At 40.7% G+C, this 21,217-nt stretch overlaps 1 protein-coding gene across 3 annotated transcripts in view; it reads left to right on the top strand.

Moving 5' to 3' along the window:
* Positions 1–11,912: 11,912 nt before the first annotated feature.
* Lapsyn (Leucine-rich repeat activity-regulated protein at synapses) overlaps positions 11,913–21,217 on the top strand; it is a 77,304-nt gene continuing 67,999 nt past the window's right edge. The window contains exons 1-2 of one of the 3 annotated variants that reach the window (XM_071797817.1): positions 11,913–12,276; positions 13,737–14,174. In XM_071797817.1, coding sequence (XP_071653918.1) covers positions 14,126–14,174 — 49 coding nt within the window. In that variant the 5' untranslated portion in view covers positions 11,913–12,276; positions 13,737–14,125. Of the gene's footprint in view, positions 12,452–13,649; positions 14,175–21,217 lie in introns of all 3 variants that reach the window. The other 2 variants (XM_071797816.1, XM_071797814.1) reach the window with 2 other exon arrangements.

The raw sequence follows: 21,217 nt of genomic DNA, 5'->3' as shown, positions 1-21,217 counted from the left end.
GGCAGCGCCGGCAGCGGCGGCAGCGGCGCGCGCAAGCGGCGCAAATAATACGCGACACGTTCAACGGTCGGATCGCGCGAGACGTTGTCGCTCGTGTAATTCTTTTCTCGCGAACGAAAAGCAATCCAGTTACGGAGTGTTGCAAAATGAACGTACGCCGAATATTCCGTTCCTTCTTGTGTCGAGTGAAATGAGTGGGATGCTGTCGCTGGACGAAATGAATGCCGAACCGAATGCCGTGCTACGGACTCCGTTACGTGTGTCTCCCGTCTCGTTCCCGGCTGTGATTTGATGGATCTCCTGCAGTGCTCCCGACGATCGGTGAGTGAATTTTACATGAGAAATTAAGTGTTTCGAAGCGCGATGTATCCGAATTTTAATAGAATTATTGTTCCGCGTGTCACAGTGAAACGATAACCTCGGAATTCACGTTTCCGGTCTTCATTTCGATTTCTTCGAATCGGAGTGAATCGCGCAGGAAGACGCTTTAATGAATATAGCTTGGATTTCTCGTTAAGTGCGGGAATTAATAATTAATTTAGTGATTGAAGAGAACGACCGCGCGTTTGACGTTTCGCACTTTGCTTGTCGCGATCGTAAACGATCGCGAACAAGGGAGCGAGCTTGCTTTCAAAATGCGTATGCATATCGAGAGTGCGAATAGCTGAAGTGCATCCACGAATATAATTCTGTTTTTCGTTCAAAAACAGACATAATTCGTTTGTTCACGTAATTCGTTACGTTTACAAATGCTTCAAATTTATTTGTATGTGCTTTTTTATTCCTTCCATCGTTATTCTTGCAGCGCGGTGATCGCGCATACCATAAATTCTATAAAAGACGATAAACCGTTGTCAAGATACTTAAAAATTATAAAACATTCTCTGTTGCTTGTTCTCCAAATATTATTCGTTTTGCTTACAAAATTTTCCGTAAAAGCCTATTGTGTCGTATTCGGATTTTTAAATTGATTAGGATACATATCTTTTATTTGAAATAAACCACATTGTGCTGTCTGGGAAGTGTGAAAGTGAAAGAAGAGAAAAAGTGAGAGAGGGCGAGAGGGCTATTAGATATTTAACACATAATATAAATATATAAAATAAGTTAATATTTATCGATACATGTAAGATATAAATATATGATCTTCAACCAATTACAATCGAGAATATTTATATCTTACATGTATCGATAAATATTAACTTATATATTTATATATTTATTATTTTATATATTTATATTATAGGTATGTTAAATATCTAATATTATAGCCCTCTCACTTTTTTTTCTCTTTCCGACACTGCCGACATCTGCAAATGTAGTATATTACAAACAATACATTTGCAGATTTAGCACGGATGTGCCCCAAAATGATGTTTTATCGGCAGTATCGGAAAATAAACGTGGCTACGTAGTACCAATTTCGAAAATAGATGTACTGGCAGTCTCGCGAAAAAGGCCGGGATGGCTTGTCTCAAGGCTTCTCTCTGGCTGAAGTATAGAGAGAGAGAGAGAGAGAGAGAGAGAGAGAGAGAGAGAGAGAGAGATAGAGAGAGAGAGAGAGAGAGGGAGAGAGTTTATAGCTGCGCCTGCGCCGCCCCTGCGCGCAGGTTATTAGGTTACGTTGCATCTGACTCCGTAACAGAGGGATTAAACTTTCTGCGACCGTCAGCTTGGGAAAATTCGACAGCTATGTGGTACGAGATAATTCCGCCGATGCTGATAATAGGCTTGATACCAATAGTTCCTCTATTGGGAAACTACTACGCGAATCTATACTTCCTCGGAAACGTAAGTACGCAATTTCGCGTAACATAACCTCCCGATCGTAAACTTGCAACAATTACGGGCGTGTTGATAACTAAACGAGGAGAAATCCCTTTCTTGTTTAAAAAGAATTGCAACAATATATATAATTTTACGGGAGAGTCCAATAAAACCGGATATAAATAATACCCAGAGCTTGGAACTTGAAGTTTATTTGTAAATGCGTTAATAATAATTTCTACGAGCTAAAGACACTCCTCGCTTTCAGAGAAACCAAAACAAAAAAATTTAATCTCATTATGAGATGTATTTAATTAACTTGATGACAGCTTAATTCATGATATCAAGAACTTTATTGAATAGATTTATTTTTATTGAATTGAAAATTGTTGCACTTATTCATCACGTACTTTGACGCAATTATAGAATTCGCTGAAATTCAAATTTTGTTGTTGTCGCGCTTACTTCACGAGAATAGTTTGCTATGTTTTAGACTGATACTCTTTAGACGAGGGCTAAATTCGTGAGAAACGAATTTTGGAAAGAAACATGCGATATAAATTAGTTTGCACGGAATTGGGAATTATTTCTTTGACTTCTTTCCAGCCGATGCGTAGAGACCTGAGAGATGTATGGGATCGCAATATGTTTACCAGAGATTGTCGCGTAGGTGACTCCCCATGGAATCACAAGGTAATTTATTAATAAATATATTTGTAAACCACAGTGTTTTATGAATTTGAATAAGTACGAGTAAGTGATTTTTACTTATTTATGTCTAATCGCTCTGTTTCTTAGGGACTAGAGAATATTCCTGATGATTAAGAGTACAAATACAATATAAATGGATATAACTGTAGTAATATGGTGTATCAGATGAAATAGACAAGTTATCGTCTAATTATAATTTACATACTATACAACAAAGTGTATATATAGATATAATATATAAATACATTATACGACATTGAATATACCTTACCTATCATTTCTAGCCATCTAAGTGCGATAATTAAACATGATTATGAAATCTAAAGTTGATAGACTAATTCGTTGTCATTAATAAAAGATAAATAAAATAGAATTGTGAATCTATACATTGTTAAATTTTGTTATACATGTGAAGTAGCTGTAATTCAACATCTATGAATTTAATTTAATATTTACAAATTTAATGCTTTTTTTGTTAATTAACAGCTAAATCTTAGCATTGGAAAAACGCAAATTCAGATAATCCATGGATGAAATTTAGCCTGACAAACAGGAGCGTCAGATGTAGGCATCCGCGTCTGAATAATTTGACGCGAATCGTAATAATTAATTCCAGCAGCAAAGCAAACTCGCTAAATTAATGAATTGTAAAATTACACCCGGTAAGGGGATGTAGGTCGGATTAGTTGCGCTCACACGGATGTCTTACGGTTGGAGAAGCCGGCATCAGCGGGGTAACATTATCTTCATCCCGGAGTCTCGAGCGCTCCTTAGCTAAGCGTTTCACGAATACGCCATACACGCGCGTGGTATTGATAAGATAAGGGCATAAATACCAAGTGGGGAAACTCCGTTCCCACTCCGAAGTCTTAGTGCGATATTTTCGGAAAATCAATAGTTAGCGGCACTCTCGCGGTAATTTAACTTGGTTACTTTATCAAGTTAACGTATGTGCCGTACGAGCTTTAGATAAATAATGGGGCATGCCGCGCTCCCACCGTATTTAGGACGTGTACCCGTGTGTCAAACACTTGACGGGTTTCGGAGAGATGTTTGAGAGATGCTGACGCGTAATTAATATTGACTTACGTCTGCATGTCGCGCGTTTGCCATACTCTCGACCGTGATAAGGTTTATATTCATACGTCACGAATACAATCATTTGAATACGATTACCCGTATTTATACGTCAACAATGGTGTTTGCTCGGTAATGTTTTACATCGAGAAATTCGTTTCGTAAAGAACTTTGCTCATTTTGAATTAATCCAGGCTTAGTCATCGAACATATATAATTTTATAGATAATAATGGTAGTATTAAAGAAAGAAATAGTTTTTAATTCTCAAATTTCGCTGGAAGCAATTCTGACCTCCTAATGACATTATACAGCAATATATCGAAAAATATTCAACATTTGTTCGTTACCGCCGTCACTACGAGGAGGTGCCTTGAAGCGAGGTGCAAAAAGACATCTTTAGGAAGGGATAAAAAAACAAGAATTCTGGGAGTCATGCAAGCGTGAAAAAAAACATCATATAGGCATAGATAACAAAATGAATACACTTTACACGACATTGATGAAGTTCTAACATTGACCGGCGGGTATTTTGACCATTAGCACCTATAAATTTTCAATCCTTTCATGATGCCCTATAATTTGAAATATATATGTCTCATCTCTGGGCCCGGATAGTCTAAAACCCTTGTGAAAATGGACGAAGTTTTTTTATGTATATGTATACATATATAGACTAGTTTTCACGATTCTAAATAAAAAAAAAAAAGATTCGAGAAAATGCAGAATATGAGTGATGTGTATCTCTCATCTTAATTATGAAAGCGCTTGACGTAGATACGTAGAATATTAAAACATTAGCCTCTCGTTAAATTTTTCGCGAACGTAGGAGCCGAGCGTAGGATTCGTCAAAGGACGCGTCATTAAAACGGGAGAGCGTGCATCTGATGCGCTTCCGGTTTTTACCGTGAAGACCGTAAGTCACTTCCTCGAAAAGTTTCCTTCGGGATCCTATATTTCAGTGGCCTGTAGCTTCTAAAAGGCGTGGTTAAGAAATTTTACTTCAAAGCGACGCGCACCTCAGTCGCGGAAGTGGATAAAAACTTTCCGACCCTCAAAATCGCATGAATAAGTTCCACTCGTGTTTTTTTTCCTTTTTTTCCGTACTTCGAGCACGCGACATCACGAGGGCATTTGCATTGTGAATGCTAAGTGCGTGTATGTATGTGTGTGTATGGGGGCAATAAGCTTAACGTGGGTTTTTGTACGGTAAATACGTGGGTGACGACGATACGTCTCCCGGTATCCGCTATTTGAGCAACAAGTGTGTCGAAGGAGGGGTTTCAGGGAAGTACGTTACTCTTTGCGCGCGATAAACTTTGACACTTGGTGCCGCTGGATTGACGGGGAATAATCGCTGCCAAGAGCAAGAGGCAGTAAGTATTGATAAAGCAATAATAGGCCCCTCGACAGACCTCACACTGCTCGTAAACGAGTGTGTTTCTAACTGCTGAAACAAATAACATTTTGACGTCTTTTTTCCATGTATAATGTATTATAAAATAACTTTTATACAATCTCTGTTTTTCTTTTATACGCTTCTTTTAATATATCTCCTGAAGATTATTCACGAGATCGATATCGCCATCGTCAGAAACGCGTCTTGAAATTTGTGTACTAATATAAAAAAATCGTAGTTCGAGTTTTTTGCGAGTTTTTAATAGAAATTATTGATCATAATCATGTAAATGATAGTATATAAAAGACAATGTAAATTAAATTTGCAAAAGTGAGTGATGTAAAACACTGTATCGTACAGAAGTCCATCCAAAGGCGAGGCAAGAATTTATAACTGTCCATCTATCTAGAAATTATTGATCGGCAAACCATGCGTGGTAATCTTCGCGAGTTAATCCGTAGAAAGAAAGGAAGGAAGAAAGAGAGAGAAGAAAGACAAAAACCGAATAAAACAGGATATAGCCATTTCATCCAGGTTATTATTATTTACGACACCGATCCGGTTCATTCCGATGGTGACCGAGATACACCAAGACACCCGTCAAATATACTTACAATTAGAACCAGGACACCGTCGCCGATTCTCGCGCGGCGGTTGACGTGATTTAATAGACCGTGTCGCGCCGCGCGAAGAAAATCTTGGCCGCGAGAATCGACCTGCCGGGGAATCTCGCCGGGATAACAGATTAAGAATTAATATCGCGAGAGTAGCCGGTGCCGCGAAGGAATATTACCTTAGGTACGGTGCGCACACGCGGAATGAAAATTCTCCGCTTGTCAGACTGCCAGAGAAAGAAATATCCGGCGGTAACGGAGGGAGGGCAGCCGCCCCGGTGCCGACAGGGAATTCTTATTTCCTTTTCTCTCCTCCACCTCCTCCCGCACCTCTTTCCTGCTTCCCCGCCGCGTAAAGCGCGTTTTGCTATCCACACATTTTACCCTCCCCGGTTCAATATATACCCAGGGCGAGAAGACGCCCTCCCCGAAATTCACACTGCTGAAGGTGAGGAAGGCTCCAGGAGGGCCGTGACGGCGCGTGGGGTGAGACACGTGGCACGCGGGAAGAGGAAGTTCCAGATGTGCGAAACGACGAAACGGCGCCTCCTTGTTCTTCCTCTTTCCGCTCCGGAACCCCCGAAAATGGATAAGCTCGACCTCCAAATGGGCAAACACTGATAACGAGCGTCGTTGGCAACGGAGATTGTCGATAGCAACGGGGATACGGACGTCTTCTTAGACCAAAGGAACGCGAGCCAAAAGATGATACCAAAAGAAGTTATTATTATATAAAAAAGTTAATCTTCCTAAAAATAGATTAAATTATTAATTGTTATAAAAAGCATCTCTTTCTAAAAATAAAAATTGATATTTTTTAAGACCTCGTTTCTCTCGTGCGCGTTTAACAATACACTCGGATCTCTTTTTACAGCAAAATTAAATTGGTTCACGAATCTAAAATTAAAAGAGCATAGAGTCACGACATCTGTCCCCCTATAGGTAACTCTGCAATTTCTGAATTTCCGCGTAATTTCCAGTGTATGCAGCTTCATTTCCAGCCTCTTATTAACGTAGGGGGAATTACTGACGGTATTTAAGCCGACCGAACGGGGGGAATATCGATCGGCGACTGGTGATTAATACAAATTTGCAGTGTACAGTTTATTAACGCGAGATGAAATCGAGCGATTCGGAGAAAAAAAAACACGACGTGATAATTTCGCAGGTGTTTTTCCACCCGGCGGACTAGCCGCGAGCAATATCCGCGCTATTGCGGTCGATGGGGTATTTAATCAAGAAGCGAGATTGATATTAAACACATACGTATACATGCGGGAGAGTAATACGTCGTAATACGCGACGCGCGAGGAAGGTGCACCCCGGCTGTACTGTAAATAAATTACACTTCGCAATTACACAAAGGACGTAGAGTTCTCGTATCGATCTTGCTCGAACTCCTCGTTATTGGCTCGTAAAAAGAGAACCCCCTTCCCGCCCGAAAAACATTAAAGTCAGCAGGGAACGAGTAGTAAAGCCAACGTATCCCCCCCCCCCCAAAAGGATGTATTATTCATGCCTCTGTGCGAAGCCCTCTAAGGAAAGTCCCTGTGGAAGCGTCCCTATTTCGGCTCGTCATACACCAAAGAATATATGATCTCCGAACAAGTAAAAAGAGAAGAAAAAAAAGAAACGAAGTCACGATGATCGAATATCACCGCGTGATCGATCGTCTTTAACAGAAAGTTACGCTCATGTATTAATGTCGAGTGTTTTGATGGATGTAACCGATTCGTAAACAATCGACATGTTTCCCCTAATAAACCTGTAAGCGCGTAACCGAACTGTTAACTAGCTAATTACATTAACCGGTTACTTGTATATTGATGTCAAGTGTTTTGATGCGTAACAAATCGCGTAAACAATTGAAGTGTTTGCGCTAACATAATTTTAAAAGGGCGTATATAGAGTTGTTAACGTAATAATAATGTTATTAATAATAATTTAATTATTATTATTGAATGTAATAGTGACAATATATTGTTAAAACATTCATTATTCGATTTGACTCGATAAAAGTTCGCAAAAGAATCTAGGCAACGATATAATTAACGTCAAAATATCTCCGAATGCGAATTTCAGATTGAATTTGCACGAGATATTTGAAAGAGAAATCGATTTTGTTATTTCTAGAAAAATGTCAATGTCGTCCAATTAAGATCCATTACCTTTTTAATCACTCTGCTCTCTAGTACCTACATGTCTGTTTACCTTCTGTTCTGTCAAAATACATCCGTAATATATATACATACATAAGTAAACATGTACATACATCAGTTGCACTTTCCACAATTATTATTAACGACATAATAAAATACGATGACATACGGCAACACTATATGACGTCGACACGCGGCGGCTCGTAGGAAAAGCCGCAGCGCGGCTGTAAATTCTGCTTCCATCTGTACTTTATAAATCATGGAAGAACGTGTCGTACCTGAGTAAAATCGGCAGAACGGTCGCGATACGCGACATCACCTCGCGACTTAGAGCGCGACGTCGCACTTTCCAGAGCCGATTTTACTTATCTATTTTTATTTATTTATTTTTTTTTCAAATCGGGATTTCTCCGAATCTCGGGAGACCGCGCTCGGGAGACCGCGTCTCGATCGTCATTTATACGAATTTCTATCCGGGGAAATGGAACTTATCGATTCGCGCACGTTCATCCACCTATAGCCGAATCTAACGGGCGATATCGACATCTCTCTGATCGCGCGTCCCTGCGAAAATCAATATAAACAACGTCCGTTTTTCATTACCGATCGGAAATCCCGAGTCGGTTTTCATTTCCGGCATTTAAAAATTTTTTAATTTGACTTTTTAGCGGCACTTTCAACGAAGTAAAAATCACGTCGAATCGTAAAAACCTTTCCGATATTGCAATATTATTAGCGTCCCTCGTCCGCGGCCGTGCACACCACCCGACCGCTTCTCTTTCGAGAGACGGTTACTCTACCACCCGTTTGGAGGATTAATTACACGTCGTTTCATCTCCACGGAAGCTAACTTCGGCCACCTCGTGGTGCCGGGGGTAGCTTCATTGCCAATTCCAATTCGAGAAAATCGCGGAAAGTACGGTACACTGTGTGCAAAGTTGCTCTCGACCCGCTTCCTCGGACTTACCGCGCCTGCAGCCTTTATATACGTTCGCCGTCACTTTCCAACGCAAACGGGAACGCCTATTCCCCGTACGCTTTAACGTCGACGATGCAATCCGCGGCGAGCGACAAAATTAGACGAAACGGCAGCGAAAGAATTAATTTGATATTATACATTGTCCGACCGCGTGACACTCGCGAAAGGCCGTTCTCTCCTGGCAGTCGTTCCGCTACGCGGAATAGTTGGACGTTTGTTTGAAGTTTATCCAAAAGGTAATTCATTTCAACTGCCTTTTTTTTATCCGCAGGTGATCGCTTTTTGTTTCTAGCAGCGTCATAAATCACCGCGCGATGTGAAACGTTAAATAAAAAGCCGTCTCTTGCATTCTGAGCTCTGCTGGAAATGCAATAATGTCTGGATTATAACTGGGTAGTGAAGAGAACACCCGGAAGGGTAAAAGCGCTTGTTACAGCTCGCAAAAGCTCGCATTTTGCAATATAACGCAAATAACGTTGTATTAATATTGAAGCATACAAATATATAGCTTATGATTAATTACTATTTACAATAATTTCGTCTTTTACGACAAAATAGTGACAGATTATCGGAAAAAAATAATTACATTTTATTATTTTTATATATTCTATTTCTATTTTATATATACGCATGTAAGTAATATAACTTAATTCATCGTTAAACTCGTTTGATTTCAGTTTCAATTTAATTTAAATAATATAATTTATATTCATATAATAAAGTACAATTCAAAATTATTAAATTACGAAAGTAAAATCAGTTCGTTCGCGTTTCTCCCGAACGTCCGCCTCAGTTTTGGACTCGCACGAAACGTTTTAAATGAAACGAAAACGTTTTAAAAATCGTTTCAAAGTATTTTCTGGCGAATTTATGAACGGCGGAGAGACACTCAGGATGCAAGAAGCGAATGGACCACCCTGCACCTAACATCTCGTTGTTGAAAACGAATAGGAAAACAATCGGGGTTAACGATGGAACGATTGCCCTTAAAATAAGTAACAATTTTTGCCTAACGAGGCAAAACAAACGGATAATTTATCCCTGGGGGGGTCTATTTATCCCGCTGGGATCTCCCCAAGTCCAGCGCGCGCGGTCTCACTCTCTCTTTCCTCCTTTTTCATAAGCTAACTTTCAATTTGCGGGCGCGAAAGCGAGTATACTGTGAACCCACATTCGCGGGATGGCGGTGCCATCCTTGAAATCCATTTTCACGGATAAATGAAAACTTGCTGAACTTTACATCTCGCGCCACTTTGCATACATCTGAAAAGTTTCGTGGAAAATTAAAATTTTCCCGCTACCTCAGCTATACCGCCACGAAATTTCAATTGGCTTGTCAGAAACGCGAGTCCGGGCACCCGGATTTTAATTAATGCGCGGCAAACCAAGATCGCAGATAGATCCCTTTAGATAGATTTTAAATTGTCATACCGTTAGGGTGATGTATAAGCGCGTATTATTATCCGTTATGAATTTCGCGGAAGATTTATGAAAACATTTCCGAAATTAATTGCTACATTAAATCGTGTATGACAGATATTATCGCCGTGGAAATGATTCACGCTCTGTCATTAATTATACAATAATTTCACGGTTTTCATAGACGAAAAACGAAATAAAATGCGAGTCATTAAAATTCCCTTGGAAAAAAAACCGCTCGCGAAACTTGTCAGACGTGAGTTTACCGTTTCCTCAGAGTTTCAGTTTCTGTCAGTCCTTAAGAGATGAATACAGTTGCAAGATGTAACGAACACGGAACTCCGGCTTTCTTTTCCGCCATTCACGCTGAAGATTTCTAATCCAAATTTATCTTTATCGCCTCTAGTTGTATATTTACGGAACACCCTGTGCATATCATACTCTCTATATCTCGGGAAACAAAATAAACAAAAAACTGTTGTGAATATAAATCCGCCCCTCGATTTTATGAACACTTCTGTTTCGAATTTCGTTTATTGCAGGATCGTTGTTGGCTGTCAACAACGCGGCAATAACGGTCCTATATTGCGTTTACAAAATCGGTCGGTAAACATATCTCATTCGATATGCGTAAAAAGTGCGACTTGTGTGTCGGACGCGAATTTAGAAACATATTTTACCGTTTCCATTTCCATTATTTTGGGATTAAATCCAGAGATTTAGTCGCCAGTGTCTGATTTAACAGTAAGGCAAAATAAGAACAGCAATATAATCCTAAAATGGGGAATATTACGATTCGAAGGGATTAACACTTTCGCGAAATATCAAAATTATCGGTTAACAACTAAAAAAGGGCCACTTCGACCAAGCTCCGATTAACTTAATCGTTGATTAGTCCATTGGAAATGAACCAATCACATTTGTCAATCTGCTTAATGAGAAAATGCAATTGGTCATTTCCAATGGACTAATCAACGATTAAATTAATCAGAGCTTGGTCGAAGTGGCCCTAAATTATACGCGAAACAAACCATTGGTCAATAAATCGCGTGATAATCATTTGTTTTCTAAGCACTCTAAATCTAAATAAATCCCAGAAATAATGAATATTTATTTATTAGGACCTTTATTTTGGAATGATCTAGAGATTTAGTCGCCAGTCTGAGAGCACATAGTAATATCGAAATAATCCTAAAACAGAAAGTATCGATATTCGAAGGGATTAACCTTCGCAAAAGAGCAAAATTATCGGTTAACAATTAATTACACGCGAAACGAACATTCTGCATACAGTAATTAGTCCGCCACAATCGCTGATAATAAAATAATTTACTTTCTAAGCATAATAAACCTAAATAAATCCCAGAAATAACGAATATTTGTTATCTAGGCTCATTCAGGGATATCCTGAAAAAAATAAATTCATTACATCCGTGGCGCGACATGTCGTCGCGCAAAAAGCGACATCAATATCGTAACAAAGTGCGTAGAAGCCACTCCGTCGTTGCGTCGGTATATACCGAGTATATACGGGGATTTTCCAGTAACGAACGGCCGCGCGCATTGAGAAACACTGGTCCGAACGACGCCACGTCCTGCTGCTCTTTAGTCATCGAAACCGCTCTCCTCCCTTCCTGGCAGCCCTTAACGCCGGGAGCCCTCGGCAGTGGTGCGTTAAGTTCGGGGGGGATTCGTAGCCCTCGTAGGCCTCTCGCCAGCCGTCCGTGACGACGAGGGTGAAGCCGGTGAAGAACGACAGGCGCGCTGGGCGCGCGGCGTGTCGTACAGTCATGCGTGAGACCTCGTCGGAGTGAGTCACTTCGCCCCGCGCGCTTTCACTCGCTTCTTTCCGCGAGCTCGTCGCTCGTCCCCTGCCGGTTTTCGCGTCGTTGCGAAATCCGCTCGTCCCAAAGAGGAGAGGAGAGCGAGTCGTCGACACGGGCGCGCGCGAGATCGAGCGATCTCTCACCTTGCCGAGTTTACTGCGTCTTTGCCGGCCCCGCGCGCGCGTTCCGAGAGAAAATCGGGAGAAAAAGGCTGAGGCGAGTTCAGGGAAGCCGCCGATCGGGGGAGTTCCGATCCCACGAGCGGCGCCTGCACTGCTTGCAGTTGCGCGCGAGACGCCGTCGAGGTGACGTCGCGCTCGAGCGAGGTAACGGTAACGGCTCCGACGAGGGGATTCTCGGCCACGGGGATCTCGCGTGTTTACGCCGGATCTGATTCGATCGCCCGGTCAGTTTGGGGATTGAAACGTTACGAGGCGACGGGACGCGTAGGACTACAGCTGCACCGGTAACAGCGGCGATAACCTCTTCGGAGAACAGGCGGTACGTGCTGTGTGTATACGTGTTTGCGTTGCGTTCGTATTTTCGTGACGTATATGTCCTTTTTTTTTTGGTCGTTCCGCTTGGAGTTTTTATTTGTGGTTTATTGGTGACGCGCCGTGTCCGAGAGTGTCGATCTCGCGGTCGTTCAACGTGAAGTTACGCGGTAAAGACGCGAGAAATTCGCCTTTGTGCGGCGACGGATTCTCCATTTTGAAGTTCGGACGCGGTCCGGATTCTCCGCAAAGTTCAGTGACGGAATCTCGGAGGTTCTGCTCGAGAACGCTTTCTATCTTTTCAATCCCGTTTGTTTCTCTTTTATTCGCGATCTCGTGATCGATTACGAGCGGTTGATCGCAAACGCGCCGTGCCTCGATAATTCGTCTTGGAAGTAACTTCGTCGTTTCATTTCACGGCGACGCATTTTTTCACGCAGTTTATCGGATATATCACGGAAAAAACATCGCGCGCGCGCGCGCGCGCGCGCATAAGGATTTCGCAATCTGTTCCGTGAGTAACTCGCGGAAGAGATCGATTCACGATTATCGGCTTGGCCGGACGCCAAATTCGCAATTCATATCCGCGCGCAAGCGGTCGATTTCTAATCGTAAATTTTCGATTCGCGCCGGTGAATATCGCGCGGGGAATCAATCGGCCGGTCTAACCGTCTGAAATTCGCGTCAGACTCGCTCTCGATTACGAAATTTCGCTGCAACTCGATCTTCGGCCGCGCTCCAACTTCTCGCTGACTTCCCTCGGAAATTACGAAGCCGAGGTTTTTCAATTCCTTTTTCGGATTCGAGCTCCGGCAAACTTAATTTTCTCAATTCTTTTCTTTTAGAAACAAATTGCTTCTTTTTTTTTTTATCTCAAGACTGAGAAAGCGAGAGATGGTTCGAGAATATTTAGCGGACACTTCGGTGTATCGCGTATTCTGTATGGCGAAGTAATTATCGGATTAAATAAACGCGCGGATGAATATCTGTTTTGACTCTCCAATTTGTAAGTAGTAAGATTGAAATTAAAATTAAAATTCATCGAATGTCGAGGCTACCGGGAAGGTAGAATAATTTTGACGAAAGAAACGCGTCGCCGTGCGCCGTCGGTTGAAAAACACTGGTCGAAACTCGAAACTGCGTACCACATAGGGGGAATCGTCCTTTTTTTTTTTTTACTACGCAACGCGTCTGCCCTTGAACAGGCTAAAGGAAGAAGGGAACTCGGCCGGGAGCGCGTCCGCGCGCGCACGTATATATACAGGACGATTCACCGTTCGGTGACTTTGTAGAAGCGGTGATGCAACTCGCTCCTGGAGAGGAAGGAAAAGTCCGCGATGACGACGGTGTAACGGCGCGGTTCTAAGTCGAGCTTCACCTTGCTAACTTCAAGCCGCCTCGCCCTCCGCTCCCCACGCCCTCGTCTCGTCCCTATTGGCGCGTAGTGTGTGCGCGAGCGCGCGCGCGATATACGGAGTACGAAGTACGAACATACGTATATGGTTACGATGGTGTGAGTGAGATCGCGCGTGCGGATCGTTCGCGGTCTCGGCGGCAGCCTGTAGCTTCGTCCGCGGCAAGCATCTGGTGGTTGGGGTATTCGCGCGCACCGTAGAAGAAACCGGAGGAAGAGGGATCCGTTTACTACTCGACGCCGACCGTCCGACTTCCCGGACCGACGATGCGGCCCCTCGGGAAGTCGTCGTGGCGATGGGCCATCAGTGAAGTAGGTGAGTACGAACAGTAGGAAGTACGTATACACCGCACCGTGCGAAGACAGCGTTCCTGGCCGCGGTCGACATTTTTCGAAATTAATTTTTCGCATCGGGTGAAATGCTGGCTAAAAAAGCGTTGAAACTTTGCTTCGTCCCGACTTGGCATAATGGTAGCGTTCTCATTGTTGAATTACAAGCGTTTTATGAATAATTATTCAAAGAATTTTAAACACATAATATTATTATAATATAACATATAATATAATATATAATATAATATGGATAAGAAATTGAGAGATATGTATTAAAAATAATAAATAGAGATGCGCGTTCAAGACAAATTTAATTAGAAAAGACATTTAATAAATAATTTAATCGTAACATTTAATTTGAAAATAATTTATTTTATCTTATGATTTCAAATACATTTTTGAAGAACGTTTATATTAATACCTAGGATGATTCGGTTTGAGTATTTATCAAAAATTTATAACCAAATGAGCTACAGTTAGGATCTAATAATCCAATCCGATTTGTATCACTCATGAATATATAATCGTACTATTTACGATATATGTCTGCAAACGTCTGCAAAGCAGGTGTATATCATAAATAGTAAATAGGCGAATATACATGCGTATATATGTGCGCGCGATTGGAAAAGCAGTAATTTTATTTGTCATCGGAAGCATGCGTCGCATAACGATCTGAGAATGTATAAATGAACATTTATACCGCAAGGGAACTCATAATTTATTTATGCATTAACTCACGTGGAGCGTTAAGAATTTTTCTGCGAGCAAGTGGAATTCATATACGTTTAATACGTTCCCCTCTGTTTCACGGCTGCACGCATTCGCAAGCCTGACTGACATTTAACTAAAAGTCGGCGGACGTTGTTCACTTAATCCAAGAAGAGAAACGCGTTTCTTCAAAAGCGAATTGACGGTAATAGGGAAGTATGCGTCTTCGTACGGGATAAGAAAAATGGCGCGTGCAGCGTTGTACAACTCGCGTGTGATTAAATGGAAACCCGAGATCGCTGTCTTCCACATTGATAAATCGCGTCTTCGGAATGAGCGCGGGAGGAACTCAAAAAGATGCTCCGAGAGAAACCGCGGGGCATCTTCGCGCGATCGATGCGCGAGGACAACAAATGATACTGCTAGAAGGGGAGCGCGCGCGATATCCTGGAAAATTGATTTTTTTTCCCGAATTGTCGAAGTGAAACGATGAAGTCGGAGGTAATACTCTTTTTCTCTCCTCTTCCCCTCTGTCTCTTCGGGTAATACCTCGGCTGCGTGCGGAATTTTTCAGCGACTTACTCCGCGACGTTTCATTAATATGATAAAATGGAACATCACGAAGATTCTTAACCGAGTCTCTCCCCCGCGCCGCCGCATTCCGTGCTGCGAAAGGCGGGGCGATATCGAGGAAAGATAATTTCAACAAATGGATTTCGCGCGACGTCAGTTTAACGACACGCTTTCCGTTAATAATTTCGTTGCGGAAACGTGATTTTCGCTCTTCCCCTCGCGCACTGGCGGATGATAAACACATTTAATTTCGATCCCGCTGTAAACTGGATGTTCCGACAGGCAAACAGACAGACAGACACGGGTAGCGGGTTTCTCTCATTCCGGAGATACGAAATGCCTCGAATTGTTTCCACCGACGTAACGAGATTGCGTCAACCGTTGCGTACCACGATCGTTGCGCGCGGGCGAAGTCGATGGAGAGAAGCGCACGTAGATGACGTGCCCCGCCGACTTGGGGCGAAGTTACGTTGTAATCTTCTTACAACCGCGGAGAAACGTCGGAACTTGGACGCGTCGGTCGCGTCAATAAACCATTAGCACGAACGTAAACTAAAAGCCGTACCTACGGGAACTGCAACGTCGCGTCGGTGGCCGTCGAAAGCGCTTTTTCCCTCAGTCCCGAATTCGCGCGTTTGCGGGAGGGAGGATCCGATTGTGTCGTGAGTTTGAAACTACTTCGATTTTTTTGTTTTTAATACGATCGGCAATGGAAATTTGGCCGTACTTTGCCACGAGATGCAATATTCATCTAGCTCAGCTCTATATAGCATGCTATTCTCGACGTTATTGCTCAGATGAGTCATTGTAAATAAAATAATTATTACTGTTATTATTACGTAATAGTAATTATATATTATTATCTATAGATTATTATTATTATTATTATTATCTCTCTCTAAATCAGAATCAGTGAATAGTACTGTGAATCAGTGAATAGTCACTGATTCAGATCTAGAGAGTATAGATCAAATTAAGGTTTTCATATGTGCATCTCCTGTCGCTGCGCGAACGACAGAAACGCGAAATTAATTGATCGAAATACAAACTTAGAACTTTCTTCAAATTCAACAATTAATTTTGCATAAAATAAATTTATTTGGCTTATATATAAATAGGCCACGGATTTGATGATTTAATTTTAATAGTCTCTTTATCTTTAAAATATACTCTGGACTGCGCTTTGAGTTTAAGTTTAGCGAAGTATGAGTTTAGTGAAGAGAGTAAGTTAACGAGAATACTATACAGAATTTTACAAGGAAAGATTATATCAAAAGCAACATTCTTAAAGCGAATTTTAATTGGCCATTCATTCCTTTCATCTGTCACCTTAAGTAGATTCGATAATTAAGTCGTAAATTACTCGCTGTTCTTTACAGTCGATCCTAGTAAAATTGTCGCAGGAAATCCGTAAAAGTTAATTGAAGAATCATTTACAGCGGAATGTTACTCCCGGAATTTTTATTATCTCTTCGCAAACTTAAACTTAAAACGATGAACATTTCCAATTTGGAATGTAAAATAGTTAGAACGTGAATAGATTTGTGATTCAGAAATATGAAATTTATTTTCTATCTATTTCGCTACACAGTAAAGTCCCTTATTATGAGATAGGCTCGTAGAGGTTTCTGCTAAACTAATAAGTTCTATCTGTTGGTTCCATCATGTACTATTGCCCTTAGGGTAAAACCTATTTAGTGGAAAATTTATTATTTCATCGTGCGTGATGCACTCGCCTACTACATTTTTCAAATGCATAAACTTCCGGCAATCACGCAAAATAGATGTGGTATCTCATAATAGGGGACTTTCCTCTATTATTTATCGAAGGAACAATTCTAAAAAAACATATCTAAAAAAACATATATTGCTTTAAAAAAAGTTATGGTATATTGGAAAATTTTTATACTACAAAACGAACTGTCGCAATAAAGCGGCGTAAGATTTTTAGTTTTATTAATTTTGATTTTTTTTTACACTTATATGTGTATTGAATCATAATCAATTTGCACATCAATACGATGTGAGTATACATATAATTATCACGCAAAATCCTAAATCTTGAAGAATAGCATATTTCCAGCTATAACTTTAATATTATATAATATATATCTTATATCTTTTTTACAATCCATATTTTATTCTACTGTATTCAGTACTATTTTTATCACAAATTCTTTTTTGCTCGCTAATATAATTAATTATTTGAAGAAAAGGGTGAATAATTTAGCGCGGTAAACTAATTTTACCGGATTATATATTTATTGCCATTTAAATATTTTATCGTTTAAATACCTATTCACGTTTCTATATATGCGTGTGTATAAGTACATTCACCTATAAGTGCTTATACTATATATTCTATCGCTGCTTTCGGAAAACGGTTAAAAGATTGTGATGGACTGGTGTCGCAAAATTGGTTATTTCAGTTGTTTGCCGCGGAGAAAATTGAAAAAGCTACGATCCGAGGCAACGCAGCCATGAAATCGCGCACGTTTAAACAGAATGTATATGTTCACGGTTATTCCGCGACAATTCCTTTTCACTCACGAGCGGCTATGTTATTTGAGTATTTCTTGTGAAAACGTACGTATGCATTCAGAATTAAAAAGATATATATATATATATATATATGTACATACAGAATTTCACATGATTTTTCGCTTGACCTTTCGCGTCGCGCACACCGTTGGGAACGATTTCTACATTCGCGTTCACGTAATTAGTAGATAATGCAGGTAATGAATGATAATTAAATGGCATTGCGTCACGGTTAAACGCGGCGATCCTTGCGCGTTGCCTAGTTTCCGTGGAGAAGTGATCGTAAAATGGGACAAGAATTAATCGATACATTTCATTGTGGTTTTCAACGAATTTAATGATTTTCACTCTCCTCCTCCCTCTCTTCCCTATTTCAGCTTTTGTGCGTATTATTATACTGTAATTCAATCCCTCTCCGGGCGAGAACGCAATAATTTACAGTTCACAATTCGCAAATTCCGTAGTCGCGTTATTCTCAATTGTAAAAATTTTTCACTTGCAAATTCAAACTGACATGGCTTAGAAACGTCCGATGTAATCCGGACACGGCTCTGTACTGAACGTGCCATTGAATATGGTAATTTAATACTGATAGTAATAAGATAATGGTTCTGAATGAACCGGTTTGTACTAGAAACATGTATTTTACATAATATGGAAATGTCGAGATATTATGATGAAATTAGTATTCCATGAAAATTTCGTGTCATTTCTTTTTTTTACTAAAGAATTGAACTGATTAATATTCTTATTCAAATGGGCTAAATTGTTACGTTGATAGCAATCTATAATGATATTTCCTTCTATATAAAAAAACAAGATTGCACGAAATTTGAGTGTATCACGAAGTGTGGTGGACATAGAACTGGACGTATAAACAACAAGAAATTAAATGACACAAAATTAAATGACATAAAAGAGAAAATACTATTCGAGAAATCTTTAATAGCAATTTCGTTATATAATATTAATAGCTGAAAATTCCAACGTTTAAAGATAATTCTATTAACAATATATTGGAAAAATGAGATCTTATCGTCGATAATTTCGTGTTATTAAGAGTTTATAAAACATATCTGTATTACAGAAATAATGTCAGAAAAATTAAGTTAGTTAGCTTAAAATTAGTTAACTTAAAATCTTTCCACGATATAAATACAAAACATAAAATTACGATTTTTTGCGCAACAAATAATAATAATAATCTTTCGATTATTTTTATTTTGTCATTTTTTGATTAATTTCATTTTAATAATAATTGTAACATACTTTTAGAAAGAATTCTGTTACCGATAAATTGATTAATATCGGATTATCTTTTTGATATCATTTATTGAGCTTTTGAGGAATTATATCGCGTATTGTGTCAGTTAAAAATTTTCGAGCGTCGCAATTAGTCGTTTTTGATGATTTTTATGCCGTTCTTTCTGCAAAACGATGCATACGCGCCATGTGTATTCATAACGTAACGCACAGCGACATATGCCAAACGGTTAAAAGCGCGTGAACCTGTATTACGTTTGCCCCGAAATTCGGGTGTATGCACAAAGGTAACAGCAATGTGAGCGCGGGCGAAATCGCGTCACGGTCGTCGCGTCATCTCGCTTGCTACTCTCGTTTGGCGCGGCGGCGTTGCTTGCTTTTCCGTTCACGAGCGAACGCGGTGGAAATAATTGCTTTCGCCGTATTGTGCAACGCGATCGTTTCTCTCGTATCGAAGGTTTTCTTTGAGCGTACGTAGGAGAGGGCGGGCGGGCGCTTTGTGGGGTTACGTGGAGAGAGAACGTTGGACGTTATACGAGGTGTATCTTAATGCACACCGCGCGGTCCCTGCACCCGGGGGGACACCCAGCATTTTCTCATTTCGCGCCCGAGACTGTTATACCCCGCGGAAATACCGCTCCGCGCTCTCCGTGAAAATTTCCTTCGCGGTGTTTAATTATTTTTCGACCTAAAACATTCCTAGGACTCCGGCGCGCGTATATATTACCACCCACTTCGCTTAAGAGGGTTTCCTCTTTACGTATAGTTGAGAGAGAAAAACTGGAAGCGGCTATAAAATTCGCGGAGAATTGTAGGTAGTCCTACTCCCTGTGCATACATAATACATATATCAGGAAGAGGTGGAAAGTGTAAGATCGAGAGAGTTGATTTCTAATTCAACGTACAGATAAGCGATGATCCATAAAGATCGACACGAGATACAATTACTTCTTTTTTTTTTTACACACTGGCAATATTAATAATTCATATTTGCTCGAAGCAGAAGATAAAGTGTCGTTCGTGAAACGTGATACAAATACTACGATGTTGATAAAATATCGACACCATAAAAATATAACGCGGTGTTACACAATACACATACACGCACATACACACATGCACACACGGTAAAAGCAAACTAAAGTGTCAAAATTCAAATAAAAGTATCGGTATTCCGATAGTGATGCTATCGTTGATATCTCCCTTAGTATCTTATAACTCGGAATAGATTCATTCTTTGAATAGGTATAGATAGAAGAAAAAATTTTCCTCGTTTCGTCAAGTGCAATGTAATATGTTTTGTGGAATACGCGCACAGATTTGAAGGCTCGTACGTAGATGGTAGATCGCCGGCGGAGTTGGCCGCGGAATTTCCGCTAGTTCAATTTAACTTTTCTTCGGCGAGCTAAGCGCGCTAACGAACAAATTAAGCCCCAATTTGCATGCGGGTTCTCGCGCTCGCGCTAGCGATCCGCGGCGACGCTGACGACTACGTGATCTCGGCTGGGTTGCGCCGATCTTTTTTTTTTTTTTTTTCTTTTCTTATTCTTCCGCACGACGTAATTGCCAATCACGCCCGTCGCCTTTTACACCGCACAATCGGTGCGAAACACGTCACTTAACGCCGTTTACGCTCTCGATCGAGCTGCGCGACGCGATATCGCCCGTATCTGATACTATCGGTCTCTTGATTAGTTTCTTTTATCGGACTGCGTTCCGATTGTCGGAAAATCGATAAAGCGATCGAGGGCCCGACCGAAAGGGCCGCACGAGCCCGCTTCCTTTTTTTTTCTTTTTTTTTTTCAATAAATGAGTTATTCGGCATTCGGTTGAATAATAGTCTATCGATCGATGCAAGATTTAGTATCCGGATAACATACACGGCGAACAAAAGCGGGACGGATTTATATTAGTTTTCACAATCGTGATAATCGGTCG

The sequence above is a fragment of the Temnothorax longispinosus genome, chromosome 2 (genome assembly GCF_030848805.1).
Source record: "Temnothorax longispinosus isolate EJ_2023e chromosome 2, Tlon_JGU_v1, whole genome shotgun sequence".
In the NCBI taxonomy this organism is placed as follows: Eukaryota; Metazoa; Arthropoda; class Insecta; order Hymenoptera; family Formicidae; genus Temnothorax; species Temnothorax longispinosus.
This window is presented reverse-complemented; position numbering and strand designations above follow the sequence as displayed.